The sequence below is a fragment of the Manis pentadactyla genome, chromosome 8 (assembly GCF_030020395.1).
Source record: "Manis pentadactyla isolate mManPen7 chromosome 8, mManPen7.hap1, whole genome shotgun sequence".
Taxonomy (NCBI): domain Eukaryota; kingdom Metazoa; phylum Chordata; class Mammalia; order Pholidota; family Manidae; genus Manis; species Manis pentadactyla.
Window position 1 is genome coordinate 140,156,707 of NC_080026.1, and position 16,860 is coordinate 140,173,566.

The 16,860-nt window shown below is 53.0% G+C and overlaps 1 protein-coding gene across 1 annotated transcript in view; it reads right to left on the reverse strand.

The window, feature by feature from the left end:
- The window catches only part of CFAP46 (cilia and flagella associated protein 46), an 86,398-nt gene that overhangs the window by 14,314 nt on the left and 55,224 nt on the right, over positions 1–16,860 (reverse strand). The window contains exons 32-43 of the mRNA XM_057505403.1: positions 16,314–16,462; positions 15,446–15,544; positions 14,633–14,765; positions 13,747–13,893; positions 11,874–12,074; positions 11,680–11,786; positions 10,351–10,527; positions 8,895–9,030; positions 2,894–3,082; positions 2,057–2,245; positions 417–551; positions 164–343 (exon numbers count right to left, since the gene is read on the reverse strand). Coding sequence (XP_057361386.1) covers positions 164–343; positions 417–551; positions 2,057–2,245; positions 2,894–3,082; positions 8,895–9,030; positions 10,351–10,527; positions 11,680–11,786; positions 11,874–12,074; positions 13,747–13,893; positions 14,633–14,765; positions 15,446–15,544; positions 16,314–16,462 — 1,842 coding nt within the window. The remainder of the gene's footprint in view (positions 1–163; positions 344–416; positions 552–2,056; positions 2,246–2,893; positions 3,083–8,894; positions 9,031–10,350; positions 10,528–11,679; positions 11,787–11,873; positions 12,075–13,746; positions 13,894–14,632; positions 14,766–15,445; positions 15,545–16,313; positions 16,463–16,860) is intronic.

Genomic DNA, 16,860 nt, shown 5'->3' on the forward strand with positions numbered 1-16,860 from the left:
TCTCTGGGCCTGCAGTCCCCTCCTTGGTGGAGCACCGTCCTCTAGGGGAAGGCCCAGTCACAGCCTGGCTGGTGGGACCAGCTGTGGGGTTGGGTGCTGGCTGACTTCCCTCTCCCGACACGGCCAGGAGGGCCTTGAGGAGACCCGTGGGGCCCAGCTGCACCTGAGACAGTGCCAGGAACTGGCAGGTGGTCACAGGGTCCAGGGTGCCCGTGCACTCCACCAGCTCCAGGCTGGCAGCTGCTGCGATGTCCAGGAGGCGGCTGCCCAGGGCGACCTGCAGGCACTGGAGCAAGACCTCGGACGCCTGGGCCAGGAACTGCTGGGCCAGCACCAGCCTCCTCTGCGGGGGCATGGGCTCAGGCTCAGGCGGCTCCCCGGGCAGGGCACACACGGGGCAGAAGGAGCAGCCCTACCTTCAGATCTGAGCCTTGCCTGCTGCGCCCCTCGGGGGCTGCGCTGAAGGCCGGCAGGTGGCTGCAGGGCCCCTCGCCACCCCCGTCCTCCGGGGTCATCTCCACACTCCTGAGGTCACTCAGGCCAGCACCCACCTATGGAGCGCATGGCACCAGTCAGCCGGCACGGGTCAGCACAGACACTGCCCCCTGCGGAGAGCCCAGCCCGGCCCTCAGAGTGCTTGTCACGGCTGGGGCATCTCTGCAGGGCCCCCGGGCTTGGGTGCTGCAGGCCACCACCGGCCTCTCGCCGCCTGAACTGGCCACTGGGCCTGGCCTAGAGCCCGGGGGTTGGAGGTGCAGCCAAGACGGGGAAGCAGCCCTGGAGAAGGCTGAGCACCACCAATCTGGGATCAGCCACATTTTGTTCACTTTCTCTCATCCAAAACCACCTTCCCCGGGCACTGGTGCCAAGAGCATCAGTCAGCGGGACTGAGTCAGGTGCCCGCCTGCCCCAGGGGGCTGGGGACAAATGCACAATCCCCCGTCAGACTTGTGCTGGCCTGTCCGCAGGACAAGTCACCCCCATGGGGTCCTTGGGGTGCCAAGTGACCCTGCCCAGGGCATCAGGCCCAGGAGAACTTGAGTTGAGGGGGAGCTCCTGGGTTTTGGGGTCATGATAGGCAGCGGCAGGGAATGGGGCAGGCTGGGCTCCCTTCTTGGAAGCACCCTGCCCCAGGCCTCATGGGATTCAGTGCACATTTCTCATCATCAGCACCTTCCATACAAGGACCCTGGCTTGGAGAGGAGGGCCATGCATAGGCCGTGTTTCTGGCCCATGTCTACCTGGCTCAGATCCCCTTGTGCAGGTGTGGAAAAAGGGGGCAAAACTCCAATTCACCCAAATGGGAGTCCTGCCTTTGACCTGGGGACCTCAGGACAGATAACTCATCAGGGCTCACCCCAGGGCCTGTACAGCCCACCAAGAATGTGGGGCCTGTTTGGGCTGGGGGGTCTTCCTCCAAGAGCAGGGTCTAGGGGATGAGCCAGGGGTTCAGGGCAGTGACTGGGAGCACCCACAGCTTGCAGTGACAGCAGCCATCAGAGGACTCCCTCGGGAGTGCACCTGCCAGGCAGCTCTTGGGGTCCTAGAGAAGGGTGCAGGCTGCGTGCACAACAAGGCCGGTGGCCTGGGGGCTCTAGCCCGCTTGGGCTTCACTGGGCTGTTGGGCGAGTGGAGTGGGAGTGGGCAAGGCCCTGCTGCACGTTAGGATGGGGGCTTTTAGCTCAGGCCCACCCCGGCCCCTGGGGTGGAGTGCTGCTGAGGGGAGGGAGCCGCCAGCAGCCGCGCGGGCCGAGCACCCGCGTCTGGTGCCAGGACGCCGGCATGGACCTCCTCTGTGCCCACCTTCCCCTCCTGCCCACACCCTGCAGAGGCGCCCCTTCCCCTCCATGGGCTGTCCCCAGAACCAAGGCTCCCCCCGTCCATTGTTGCACAGACAAGACTGCTTCCTCCCTCCCTCCCCTTTGTCAGGTCACACCAACCCCCTTAACCCAGACAGCCGGAGGCCTCGTGCTCTTCCTGAGACCAGGTGAGTTTTGAGTATTTGTTTCTGTTCTAAGCACTGGGTTTGTGAGCAGGTGGGGAGCAGGAGCCGTACCAAGAGGCTCTCCTCCCAGTAGAAGGCGGGGCACACAGGGTCCGCACGCACGGCCAGCAGGCGGAGGGCCCTCCCAGCGAGGCTCAGGAGCCGGGCGCCGATCTCCACACAGTTGGCACCCAGCGGACGCAGGCTCACCAGCTGTGCCAGCGCAGTGTGGGCCAGGGTCCGCTTCAGTGTGAGCCACTTCTTCAGAACACAAACACCTCGTGGTTATCCTTGCCCGACCCTCAGAAGCACAACCGGCCCTCCAACACCCCAGGACCCCCTCCAATGCCCCTGGTGTGGGACGGTGGCACCCAGCTCTCCAGGTGACACCCTCTGCATCAGGGGGAGGGGCTCCAGGGCTCAGGTATTAGGAGGGTCACTCAAGTTTAGTTATATAACCCTAATCTGGGGCTCTCTGACAATGCATAAGTTTCTATCAAATTCAGTTTGGGGACTCTCTTTATCTTCGATCCATTTATAGTTACATCCAATTACTTTGATTCATGCTTCATGGAATCTAAGAAAATGTCTACAATGGCAGAGTATGTTTCCTTCAAAACAAATATTTTACAAATTCATCTTATTCTTTTAACAAAATGAGATAACCTTTCTGGAGCCCTTTAATGTGCTGACATCATCAGTCACAGCAAACTCGTGATTGGGGAGAGGCTTCTGTGCACAGGAGACACCCCAACCGACCCGCCTTCGTCAGCCAGCTCACGCCCTTGGACCCGGGACCAGAAGCCCTCCTGGCTGGGGTGGGGGGGCCTGCCGGGACCCCACCAGAGCCCAGGGCCCAGGGGTGCCTGACTGAGGGTCGGCAGGTGCTTAGTCTCCAGACATGGTTACCAGGCCGACGGACGTGCAGTCCCGTGTGCTGTGCAGGTAGCTGGCCAGCAGCTGGTCCGCGGAGCCCTGCGCAGACGGCTGCTCCAGGCTCTCCCCCGACGCGAGCTGGAGCATGTCCAGAGACACCTCTGCCAGGCTGAGCTTGAGCTGGGCCAGCTTCCTCATCAGGGGGCTGTTGACATTCTGTAACTGAGATGTTCAGGGGTGCAGGCAGAGAGGCCAATCAGCTTCAGCACTCGGCTGGTGGGTGTCAACCGCCACTGCAGCCAAGTGCTGGGCGTGCCCCCAGCGCCTCACCCCACTCTGTGAGCCTGACTCCTCCCTCCCCCAGGCAATAGCCCCTCGGCTTCTCTCCGACTCTGTGTGCCTGGAACCGCGAGCCGTGCGTCTGTCCGGCCCATCTCAGCGCGGGTACTCTGGGACTCGCCCACGTCACTGCCCATGTGGCCCCCGCTCCTCGCGGCTGAGTGGCTTCCTGCTGCATGGATGCACCGTTTGGCCGTCCTCACACTTGGGGGCTGTCACGTCACAGCTGGGCAAGGGCTGTGGAGGAGTTCCTTTGGCTTCCTTGGGTAAATGCTGGACCGGATGGGAGGCCTGTGGTCAACCTTCCAACGCCAGACTGCTTTCCGAAGCAACCGTTTCTCCACCTCCTTGTCCACGTTCGGCATGGCCAGTCTCTAAACTGGAGGTCACGGTGAACAGGTGTGCGGTGGTTTCCACTATGCCTTTCCTTGGCTCACTAATAAAGTTCATCGACTGATTATTCACCATCTGCATGCTTTATTTGGAGAAATATCTGTTCAAAATTTTGCCCATTTTCTACTGGGTTGGTTGTTTTCTTATTATTCAGAGTTCTTTATATATTCTGGGTAAAAGCCCTTTGTCAGATACATGATGAAGAAACATTTCCTCCTAGTCTGTGACTTGTCTTCCTTTTCTTCTAACAGGTCTTTTAAAAACTAGAAGTCCAACATCAGTTTATTCTTTTATGGATCGTGCTTTTGGTATCATACGTTAAAAAATCTTTGCTAAACAGAGGTTGCAATGGTGTTTTCTTTAGAAGCATTGTAGTTTAGCTCTTACATTAAGGCCTATGATCCATTTTGAATCAATTTTTACATCTGGTGTGAGGTATGAATTAAACTGTATTTTTTTATATGTAGATGTACAATTGCTCCAGCACCACCACTGTTTGAAGAATTAGCCTTTCTTCACTGAATTGCATTTGCTCTTGTGTTGAAAATCAATTTTCTGTGTGTGTGTCTATTTCTGTATTATTACTTTCCACTGATCTGTATGTCTACTTTTACACTAAAACTACACTGTCTTGATTCCCATAGATTTACAGGAAGTCTTAAAATCAGACTGTGTTAAGACCTAAAACTTTTTTCTTTTTCGAAGTTGTGTTGGTCACGTTAGTTCTTTTGCAATTCCTAAATTTTAAAATCATTTTGTCGATTTCTATAAAAAAGTCTGCGGTTACCTTGATCAGGATTGCAGATAATTTTGGGGAGACTGGCATTTTGGTAATACAAGTCTTCTGATCCACAAACATGGTATTATCTTTCATTATTTAGGTCTTCCTTAATTTTTGTCAACAATGTTTTATAGTTCTCAAGGTACAGGTTTCCATGCTTTTTTCTCAAATTTAATTTTTATGCTGTCATAAATGGTATTGTTTTTGAACTTTTAATATGTGACTGATCATTCCTAAAATACAGACATATAAAATTAGTATTTGCATATTGTTCTTGTATCCTACAACTAAATCAGCCTTTTTATTATTATTTTTCATAGATTGCATAGAATTTTCTATACAGATGATCACATCATCTGTGAACAAAGACAGTTTTACTTCTTCCTTTCCAAACTGGATACCTAGTTTCTTTTTTCTTGCCTTATTAAATTGGCTAGAACTCTAGTACATTTCTGAGTTAATTTTTTTTACAATTAAAAGTGTAAGCAGACACATCCCTGTCTTTGTCCTCATCTAAGGGGAAACATATAGGCTTTCACCTTTCACTATGATGTGAGCTTTAGTATTTTCATGGGCACATTTTATCAGGTTGAGGAAGTTTGTGTATACTAATAGTTTGTAAAAAGTCTTTCTTTAAAAATCAGGAATGGGTGTTGGATTTTGTCAAATGCTTTTCCTGCATCTGCTTAGATGATCATATGTTTTATTTTCTATTAAAAAAAATATGGTGAAGCAAATTGATTGACATTGGGATGTTAAACCATTCTTGGGATAACCCCAACTTGGCATTGATGTATTATCCTTTTTATATATTATTGGATTTAATCTGCTAAAATTTTGTTTAGAATTTTTGCATCTATATTCATCAAGACTAATGGTCTGTAGTGTTGGTTTTGCTATTAGGATAATATTAGCTTCACAGGGGGGATGTATTCCCTCGTTTTCAATTTTCTGTGAGAGTTTGTGTAGAATTGGTATTATTTTTTCCCTTAAATATTTGGTAAGATTCATCAGTAAGCTGTCTGGGTCTGACATTTTTTGTGAAGACTTTTAACTACAAAAATTCATTTTTTTAAACAGATAGAGGGCTATTCAGGTTATTTATTTCTTTTCAAGAGAGCGTTGGCAGTTGTTTCCTTCAAGGAGTTGTTCCATTCCACCTAAGTTGTCAAATTCATCAGCATGAGAGTTGGTCATGATGTTCCCTTATTATTCTTTTCAGTGTGTGTACACTCTCTGCTGGTGTCATGCAGCTTGGTTCTGATACTGGTCATTTATGTCCTGTCTTTTTTTTTTTCCAGATCGATCTGGATACAAGTTTATCAATTTATTGATCTTCTCAAAGAACCAGTTTTATTTTTCTCTTTTATTTTTCCTTTTCTACCTCCTGGCTTCCACTCTGATATTTGATTTCCCTTCTTTTTCTAATTTTGGGTTTAGTCCGCTCTTTTTCTACTTTCTTAAGGTGGAGGGGCTGAGGTCATTGATTTGGGATCTCTTTTCTTTTCTCAAATAGGTATTTAGTGCTACAAAATTTCCCCTAAGTTTTGCATTACAGTCACCTCAAATTTGTTTTTTGATATATATTTTTCATTCAAAATAACTTTTTCAATTCAAAAATATTTTCCCTTTTGATTTCTTCTCTGGCCCATAGTTATTTTGATATATGCTATTTACTTTCCAAGTAGTTAGACATTTCCTCAATTTTAAAAAATTGAGGTAAAATTCACATAACACAAAATTAACCATCTTAAAGTCCACAGTTCAGTGGTACTTGGCACACTCACAACCTTGTGCAAGCATCAACCGTCTGCCCCCGAAGCATTTTCATCCTTCCACAAGGAAAGCCTATGCATTCAACAGCCGTTCCCCATCCCCTGCAACCACTGACTTGCTTTCTGTATCTATGGGGTTTCCTATTCATCTTTCTGCATTTTGATTTCCATTTTAATTCCACTGTAGTTTCAGTACATACTTTATATGACTTAAATCCTTTTATATTTATGGAGACTCATTTTATGTTTATGATCCCCAATATGGTCTATCATGGAAAATGTTCCATTTGCACATGAAAAGAATATGATTCTGCTGTTGTTGGGTGGAACATTTTATAAACATCTATTGGGTCAAATTGGTTGATGGTGTTGCTCAAATCTTCAAGTATTTTTTTTGTCTATTTTCTGTCTAGTTGTTCTATTAATATCTGTGAGAGGGTCATTGAAATCTCTGACTCAATGTCTATTTGTCTGCTTCTCTGTTGCAGCGCTTGGTTTCTGCCTAACTGATTCTGAAAGTCTGTTATTAGGAGCACAAGTGTTCAGAACATTATGTCCTCTTGGTCCTCTTTGAAATTACTTAACCTAAAACCTTCATAAACGTTATGAAATTACCTCCTTTGTCCTGGGTAGCATTCTTTCTCTGCTCTGAAATCTACTCTGTCTGGGCTTGACACAGCCACTCCAGCTGCCTTCCGACGTGCAGCGCAGCGTACCGTCCCCGGACCTTCGCTCGGAGCTGATTCACATCTTTATGCTGATGTCGGCATGCAGCTGGGTTGTGCTTTTTTATGCGGTCTAACAAATTATGTCTCTTAATTGGGTGTTCAGACCATTCTGGTTTAGTTCGGTTGTCACTACGACTTGGTGTGAGGTCATCCACTGTTTCCTATAGGTCCCACCTCCTTATTCTCTTTTCCCTTTTTCTACGTTTTTGGAGAATAAGTAAGTAAATTACTGGATTTTCTTCGATCCCCTTTCTTGGTTATTAGATGCACTTCCTTGTTCAGTAATTTTTATATTGCTTCAGGGTTTCCACCGCTTCTTGCAGAGCTTCGAAGTCCTTTATGCCACTGTTGTCATACATTTTGTTTCACATGCATCGTAAACCACTGTTGCTATTGATTATTCTTTTAGAGGGATGAAAAAATCTTAAGTTTTCCCAGGTAGCTCACATTTCCAATGCTCATCCGTCCGTGTAGACCATCCTTCCCTCTGGTGTCACTGTGCTAGTGCCTCAAGGACCAACCCCAGGTTCTTGCAGAGTGTCTGCTGACGATGCGTTCTTTTAGCTCTTGAATGTTTGGGAAACATCTTTATTTCACCTTCATCTTCGGAAGCAATTTCTTCTGGGCACAGAACTCCAGATCGGCAGCTCCTCTAGTCGTCTGAAGATGCCGCGTTGCTGTCCCCTCAGTCACACTGCTCCTGGTGACACACCTGCTCTCGTCTCATGTCTGTTGCGCTTTATAGAACACACACGTCCTCCTTTGGTTGAATTCAAGAGGCCCTTTCGGTCACTAGATTTGGGCAATTTGGTCACGGCTTTGTTCCTGCCCACAGTTCTAGAGCTTGGGATTCACTGAGCTTTTTGGATCTGTGGGTTTATAGTTAATTTTATTAAATTTGGAGGTTTCAGCCATTACTTCTTGCAGTACTTCTCCCGCCCCCTCTGTCTGTCCTCCCCTTGCTAGGCCTCGGCTGACCTGCCGTCGTGCTCTTGGCCTTGTTCCTCGGCTCTCCGCTGTTCCGCAGTTTCAGCTTTTGTTCTCTTTTCTGCCTTCTCTCTCTCTTCTTCTTGTTCAGTGTTTTCTACTGCCGTGCCCTCAGGTTCTCCAACCTCTGGCAGCTCTGCTGCTCCCCACCCAGCACACTCTTCGTCTCACACTCACACCTCTGAAAGTTAAACTCTGATCTTCTTTTAATACCTTCAGTGTATCCGCTTCACTCTCTGAACACACCGAGCACAGCCGCGGGAACTGGTTTACCATCCTGTCTTCCGGTTCTGGTGTCTGTGTCCGTTTTGGCTGGTTCTGGTTGGTTATCCTCTGTATTACAAGTTGTATTTTCCTACCTTTCTGCATCATAACTTCTTATTGGTTACCAGACATTGTGCATTCTGCCTTTATGGTGAATGGACATTTCTGCACACCTGTGGGCGCTGCTGACTTTCGTTCCGGGACAGACGGCTTGGCCCTTGGGGGTGTTCCTCGGAAGGCTTTTCAGGCAGACCTGGACCGTGCTCCTCCAGGGCTAACTGTCCCCCAGCTGACACTGGCCTCTGCGGCCGAGGTCCCCATGGACCATGAGGTTGTGCAGTCTGGCTGGTGGGAGCAGCGGCTGATTGAGCCCTGAATGGCTGTCAGGCAGTTTCCTATAATCCTTTGGAGTGGTTCTCTCCCAGCCTCGGGCAGCGTCCTCCCAGGAGCCTGCTGACCACTCCTCAGCTGGAGGCTCCCGGGGTCTCCTGGATCCCCCCTGTTGTGGCCACAGTGAGCACGGACATCTGTGGAGTTCCCTCTACTCAGAGGTCACTATCTGCCCTTGCTGATGTCTAGTGTTTTGAAAAAATGTTTTCTGGTTGTTTCAATGGGAGGATAAATCCAGTCACTGTTACTCCCTCTCAGCCAGAAGCCGAGGCAAGCAGTTTGTTTTCACTGTACATCTAAACGTGTGTATCTATGTGCTGATGGGGATGGCCGAGCATGACCCCAAGCACGCCCAAGGGCATGGGACAGGTACTTACGTTCTGCAGGGACAGTAACCCCTGGACACTGTGAAATACCCCTTCCTCTTCAGCCACGGCTCTCTGCATAAGGTCATGTGCTTCCAGATAATAGGCTGTTTTTCGCTCTTCATCTTTCTCACTTTGGGCACATATCCTTTATAATAAGGAAGAGAGAATTTAGAACAAAAATGTCAAAGCATTCCTCACTAGTACTGACACAATGTGTCATGCGTAATTTCTGTATGATTATACTGTATAACTTATCAGTACTTCAGGTTGTGTGATTGGATGTTTTACATGTAAAGGTATTCTCAATACATCTTAACACAAAAATACGTATGCATACTGTGCTATTTTTATAAAAATTAAATCTGTGCCTAAAAGAATCATGAGCCAACAGCGTGGTGGCCACTGTCCTGGTCTGAACGCTTCATTTTGCTATTTGCACTTTCTGCACTTTCTCAAAGTTCTGTGGTGACCGTGCACTGCTGCCTGATGGTGATGTGACTGTGGTTGCGCTCCGAGTGCCCAGGCTGCCCCAACCCCCATAAAGACTGTTTTGGACGCAGCTGGTCTGCTTGCTGCCCTTTGAAATGCTGGCGAGTATGCCCAGCATGGGGGTGGTGGGGGTGGGGGAAGCAGGAGAGGGGAGGGTGTTGAGGAAGTGGAGGGGGTCAGGCCAGGCCCGCCTTTGGGCCCTTGGTGAGAGAGAGGACGTCCGAGAGGCAAGGACGGGAGGAGGCCGTGCCCTGCTGGAGGGCAGCGCCAGGGCCACCTCTTGAGACCTGAGCCAATGGGGGCAGGTAGGTGCGGGGCAACGTGTGCACGTGTGTGTGACCACCTGGGAGCAATGGGGGGTAATGTGCACACCTGGAAGTGACGTGTCTGCATGTGTGTGCAATGTGGCGAGTGGTGTGACCATGTGTGTGACGTGGCTGATGCCTGTGCGTGTGGGTAGTGGTGGTGCTGTGAATCTCGGTGGGGGTGATGTGGGCTGTGAGGCGTGTGTCTGTATGTCTGCAAAGACTGAGCAGGTAGGGCAGATGGCAGTGAAGACACCGTGATGAGTGGCACTTGGGGAACAACCCCAAGTGGCTGCAGACACCCAGTGTGGGTGTCCCTGGGAGACCTGCAGGCGGCTACAGGCCTGGGGCCAGGAGGTCCCGGTGGGGGCTGATGGGGGCTGAGGCCTGGGGCCAGGAGGTCCCGGTGGGGGCTGATGGGGGCTGGTGGGGCCTTGACCCAGGAGGAAAGCTGGGCACGTGGTCTGGGCATGGGAAGTGGCAGCACAGAGAAGGCTGCGAGGGGGGACGGGCCTGTGGCCCCATGGGACTGAAGTGGGGACCCAGGCCAAGGCAGGATGGGCCTGGCGGCTGTGTGCAGGGACCCAGGAGGGCAGTGACCGTCGCTGAGCCAGCTGCCCATGGGCCCGCCCCGTGCAGAGCAGAGGCTTCTGGGAGGGTCTGCCCCTTGCCTCTTTATCTTTGCGCGCTCGAGTTTTACGTCCACACAGTTCTCCTTGTAGCCACAGTCAGTAAACTTTTTCTCAATTTCCAACAAGTAGTTGTCCATCTCTTTTAGCAGAAACGAGCATTCAGAAGGTTCACCGTCAACTGGCTCCAGGGCCACCCGGATCCGAAGGCTTGCACACCTGTGAAGCACAGGCCCTGGTATGACGGAGTGCCTCCCCTGGGCTGGCAGCTCTGGGCGGTGCCAGCCCCACATGCGGCTCTGCCGGGCCCCAGCTGGCATCCAGGATGCGGGACGAGACCCTTAGGAGGGTTTCTCAAAAGCCAGCAAGTGCCAGGCCACACTCTCCCATCTCAACGCAGTAAAACCAGAGCTAATAGGCCCTGGCTCTCCACCCATTTCGAAATTCAAAACCACTCTCCTAAAGGACCCCAGTCTGTTCTCATGGAACCTGTGGGGCACTCCCAAGGGAGTTCACAGGCACATGTATGAGGAAAGCACCCAGAAAGCATATGGACTAGTGATGGGCTGGGGCAGCAGGAACAGACAGTCACGAACAACCAGCGCTGCCCTCTCGCCAGCATGGGAAGCTTGACAAAGACGAACCAGAAAATCAAGGAAACCAAACAAGACAAAATCCCTGTTGCTTTGGTCAATAAAGCAAAAGCTGTTTCTTTGAAAAGGTCAATTAAATTGGAATCTGCTGTTCTGACTTGAAGATACAGCACAGTCACACTTTGATGAGGAGATGGACAATGTTCACTCTAATACAGCTGAAAACCTACAGGAAATGGTTTTCTAGGAGAACGCAGATTACCAGGGCCACAGCTCAAAGGCGAGCTAGAGGCCTGAGGCTGAAAGCAGGAGAAGTAGTTCTGTCCGGAAGCGCCTGCTGCCGGTCCAGACGGGCAGAGAGCCCCTGGTGCTGCCCCGCGTGGCTCGGCAGAGCAGCAGGAGTGCAGGGCGGGGGCCTGGGGCAGGGCCCACTCACCAGCCTGCCCCAGAACCTGGAGGCTCTACAGCAACTGCATCGTGCTGTGGGAGCTGAGAAACGCTCCCCGAGTTTCAGAACAAAACAAGGCCTCTGGAAAAGCCAGGGCGCTGTCCGAGTGGCTGCGTGCAGTCCCACACGTGCTCTGGGGAGGCCATTTCTCAGCGAAGGTGAGGGGACCCCAGACACTGCGGCCTTCTGCAGCCCGGGGGGAAGGTGTGGGCATGTGACCCTGTTATGGGATTCTCTCAACTTCATGACTTTGAAATATGGCATAAAAACCAACAGATGGAACACGGAAGCCCTGCATTTCATGTTAATGGCTTTTCTTCGGGAAGGTACCTGGCTTCTAGGTCCGTGGTCATGAACTCCAGCAAGGGCGCTCGGTTGGGTCTTTCTCTCTTGAGAACATTGAAGGCATCGATGACTTTTTGAAACAGCTGGCAGACCTGGGAGGCAGCCCTGACATCAGGGTGGGTCTCCGGTGCCTCGCCTCCACCAGCCTCCCGTGAGCCCGGCACCCACGCCCTCCTCACCAGCAACTCCCCGCCTTGGCTTCCCACAGATAGAAGCGCATCCGCCAGGGTCAGAGTGGACTGGTACCAGAACCCCTCACTCCCTCCCAGGTGCTGGGCCCTCTCCACCATCCTCTTCGCTTGTCCGTAGTTTTTTTCCTTGTTTGCCAGTTGTGCTAGAAGGTGTAGGCATTTTGATTGTGCATAAGGGTCGTCAAGCTCCTAAAAAAGATATGTGCATACAGAGAAGGGCCAGGGTCAGGGACAGCAAGTGGGAGAGACAGAAGCAGACGGAGTGACAGCAGCTCCAGGTGTCTGGGTGTCCCACACCCTCCGTCCCCAGCTTCTCTGTGACCATGGAGGAGGAGCCCCTCAGGGTGTGGAGTGGGCTTCAAGCCTGTGCCCGTGTCAAAACCTACTTCCGGGTTCTGGACAGTGCTGACAGCCCTGGGAGGCCCCCACCCCAACAGTGGGCTGCAGGTGCTCCGGGAGGCTCTGTCCAGATGCTGGTCCAGGGCAGAAGTGCAGGTCTGGGGGAAGGGCCAACTAGCTGCTCATCTTTAGGTTGCCCTTTGCTAGCTGACCTCCGTCCCCTGCACATGGTCAGAGCCGGGGTGTGAGTGGGGGAAGGGCTGGCCTCTGGACCAAGCGCAGCAGGAGGACACAGGGCATAGGGGCAGAAGGGCACAGGCCAGGGTGTCTGGGCCCAGATAGGGCAGCCAGCATGGGGCCCAAGGAGGCTAAAGTAGGGAACCTAGTGGGCTGGGGTCTCTTGCCCCAGAAACCAATGCCCCGGAAGGCGAGTGTAGGCTTGGGGCAGTGTCACTGGGGCCAAGGTGGGTGGGGAAGCAGGAAGCAGGTGGTGTGGGTTGCTGTGGGGACAGCATGCAGGCCAGGCCAGAGCAGTGGACTGAGGGAGGGGCCAGTCCTGGCCACAGCAGACACTCTGGGGAGACCAGACCACGGCGAGTCTGTGACCCCAGAAGAGAGCCAGAGGGGTGGAGCCCGGATCTGGGCTGGGGCAGGGTGTGGGGGGCGTGGCTGAGGGCACGGACAGCAGGAGGAGAAGTGCCATGCGTGTGGGGCGGGACGGGGGGCGGCCTGCAGAGGAAGATGGCTGGGGCTGGACGTCCAGGATGCAGGGCACGGGCTGGGAGGGGGGCAGCGTGGGAGGTGGCAGGTCGACAAACAAGTTGCCTCAGCAGCCTGCCCACCACTCCGCCACAGCCCCTGCCCCAGCCGCGCCCCCTCTGGAGTCTGGCCGGCCCTCAGCTGCCATGCAGTCTGAAGCACACACTCCGTGCCCCCACCTGCGCCTCCCAGAGCTGTGGGTTTCCTTGCCTGGGGACTTGTCTCTGGTGCTCTTCACCTGCCTGCAGGCCTGGCGGGGCCTGGGGAGCCGCCTCTGTGGGTGGGGGGCCCCAGAGAGGCTGCAGGCGCCTGCAGGGCCCACACCGGAGGAGGAGCCCTCCCAGCCAGGCCTGGCGCACCACCTGCTCTGAGACCAGCACCAGCACTCTGGAGATGAAGCCACCGGGGCCTCTGCACCGGATCGGAACATGCATTGTGGGAAGGAAACGTTCCCGCTAGGAAACCGCGGACCCACCATCCCAGAGGGACAAGAGGCTGGAGGCAGCCAGTGGGAACAGGGACGTAACAGACTACCGGGTCTGTTGTGCAGGAAGGGATGTGGGAGGCACATGCAGGGCGGCCCAGGGCAGTGGGGCAGGGGGAGTCTGGAAGGGGGCTCCAGTTGCTGGAAAGACAAACAACATGCCTAGGACACGGGTCCCTGTTCCCCAGAGGAGCAGTGCGGCTGTGGTGTGCGGCGTGGAGTGTTTCTAGACCCCGTCGGGGGCACCACAACCCTGCTGGGCTGGGGCAGGCCCCTCACCTGGAAGGCCAGGTGCGCCTCTGCCAGGAGCAGCCTCGCCGGCTGGTGCAGGTCCATCGCCAGCAGCACCTCGGCCTTGAGGGTCCACAGCCAGGGGAAGGATGTTCCCTCCAGGCCTCTCCCAGCCTCTCCGTTCAGCTTCAAAACCTGAAGACACACACTGGCACTGGTTCCAGGCTCTCGGCAGAGGCTTGGTCTGCAGGAAGGCTCCCTGCCACCTAGAGCCTGACCCAGCCCAGCCTCTGCTGGCGAGCGCACATCCCAGGCCCCTCCGGCTCTGTCTCTCTCACCTGCCCTGACCCGGCTCTCTGGCCCGTCCGCCCTCCTGGCCCAGCAGCACCCTGACCAGGGTGGGATGACAGTTCAGCAAGGTGCACAGGGGCCCTGGGGCGGTGCTCAGGCCTGTGCCACAGGACATGGCTCCAGGGTCCAGGCACTGTCCCTGCAGTCTCCCGCCGTGGAGTCCCAAGTGCCCCTGGGCCTCAGGGCACGGTGGCCAAGGTGGTTACTCACCCGTATGATAAACCCCTGCAGAGAAGCCCCCTGTGTGCAGGGCTGAGCCAGGAGAAGGCCAGGCCCCCGGGCACCTTCCGGCACCAAGGCCCTACCCCTCCCAGCAGTGCCGTCTGCTTCCGGGGACCCTCTGCACCACCCCCTGCCTGTCTTCTCTGAATCACTGCTCGGCCCCTGGCAGGCCTGTCCTCCGGTGGTGGGCAGTTCTGTCCCCAGAGACGTCCAGGGCCCCTCACCCCAAGGAGGCGATGCACCCAGTGAGTCCCTGGATTTCCCAGGAAGGCTGGCACAAGGGTTTGGACGCACGCGGTTAAGCAAGTCCTGGCTCACTGCCCCAGCTGGGGGGGAACCAGGCGTCTGGCAGTGGGGGTACCTTATCCTCTGCTATGAGGGGCTTCATCTTTACTTGCTGGACTGGAGCTGTGGGCTCATTCAGGGCCGGCAGGCTTCCTTCTAATAATGGTTCCTTATTTTTCTCCTTTTTCAAGGTAATCTCTTTCCTGCAGCTAATAAACACATATAAAATATGCAATACATCAAAGAAGAAATACAATGGTCATGAAATACCCCAAAATGTTCAATTTCATTAGTGACCAAAGAAGTACAAATTAAAATAGCTACAAGAGGCCACTATTCACTTGTTTTTCATAAAAGTTTTAAACCTCCTTGATAAGCCGCACACACACCTCCCAGATTTACACGTCTAGCCCACCCCCTCTTCCAGACCCCGGACTCAGGCATCCGGCTACTAAGCTGACATCCTCACCCAGGTGTTTCACAGGCAAACCTTTGTTCGGATCTGAACTCCACTCCACAGAGAGAGACAGAGCTGCTTCCCAAGCTCAGCGACATCCGCAGGCCCCCGAGCGCCCAGCCCCCACTCCCTGGGCTCCACCTTCCTGGAACGTGGGGGCTTCCCTCCCCCTCCCAGGTCCCCACCGCCCTCCACTCAGGACGGCCAGCCTGGCAGCTGCTGGTGAGTAATAAACTGCCGCAGGCACTGCCCCCCGGGGCTGAGGGTCCTCCCAACACCCTGCTGTTGGCCATGGGGAGAAGTGGGGGCCTGGGGCTTGGAGGGCAGTGCCAGGGTGGCCACAGTATTCCTCCTTTACGGGCGAGCCTGTGTCACGCTGAGAGCAGAGATCCAACAGCCGCAGGGCAGCCCATGGCCGTCAGCCGAGCGTACCTTGCCTGCTCCGTCTCGCCAAGGAACGTCTGCCCGACCACCTCTTCGTGGTAAGCAGCCGCCTCCTGCAGCTTCAGATCGGAGCAAACCAGGGCAAGTCTAGGGGAGGTGCGACCAGGAAAGTCAGTGCAGCTGCAAGGGCCCCGTAGCCCAGGCGGGCTGCCCGCGCTCAGAGGGCCTGATAAGACGCAGTAAACAGGAGAAGAAATACATTATTTGGTAATATTTTCGATGACCTTTAAAGCTAAGCAAAATTACTAAGAAAAAATAGCAGGCTCTATCAGATCGCAGGTAGAAAAATGAACATTCATCCACATACTTTACTCAGTACGTAGGTATAGTCTCAGGTCACCTTCAGGGGTGCAGCTAAGAGCCCCAGCACAGCTTCAAGCAGAGACTCTCTGCTTGCATTCTTGGGTAAAACAATTCTATTTTGAAATGATTTCAAGCTTACAGAAAGTTGCTCACACACTGCCGAGAATCACCACACATCCTTCCCCAGGTTCCCCCAACGCAGACCCCCCCGTATGTGCCCACTCCCCACCTCCACCACCACAGTGTATTTTTGCTGAGCTATCTGAGAGTAAGTCGAGACGCACGCCTCTTCATTCCAGTGCCGCAGTGCCTGTATCCTTAGAACACTGGTCTCAAAAGGACCAGGTAGAAATTTTAAAATAAATATACTTTTTATGTATTTATTTTGATTTATTTGGCTTTACGGATCTTAGGGACTTTATTATTTACACAAATAGGCAACTGCAGTGTTAATGATAATAATACTGTCTGTTTTTCCATTTCTTTGGGGAAACTTTCACCTTAGCTACTTAAACATTCCCGCTTTCCCTGAAAATAAAGCAGGTATACCAACCGGAGGTGGTAGAGATCTTTGAGGCTCTTGCTTTCTACCACAGAGGCCGAAATTAATACGCCCAACTGCAGGACGGGGACCGTGAGCTCATGAAGGGACATCTTCTGCAAGGCCTTGACCAGGTGGTCCAGATAGTATAGACTGTGTGCCTACGTGAACACACAACCTGTGTGAGGTCCGAGGGGGGAGGACGGGTGGGCCACGGCGACAGGGCTTTTCTTCACGGAGCCCTGCGCACAGTGCCAGGCACAGCGCTCGCCCCGCACCCCCTCTGCTCCCTCGCTAAGGATGCCTGTCTTGTCAGGTGCAACACCTGGAATCGTCCCAGCCGCGTGCAGTTCAGGGTCCCCACAGGAACAACCCATTACATGCTTACTCAAATTAATGTTCTTCCTTTATTTTTTTCACTCAAAACTACTGACCCATTAAAAACAGAATTTAATTACACATACAACTGCTTTAAGATATAATAAATAGAGAACTAATGCTGCTTATAATCTTGGACTAGGTGTGAAAAAAAGATTATTCCTCAGTGGAAAAACTGGAT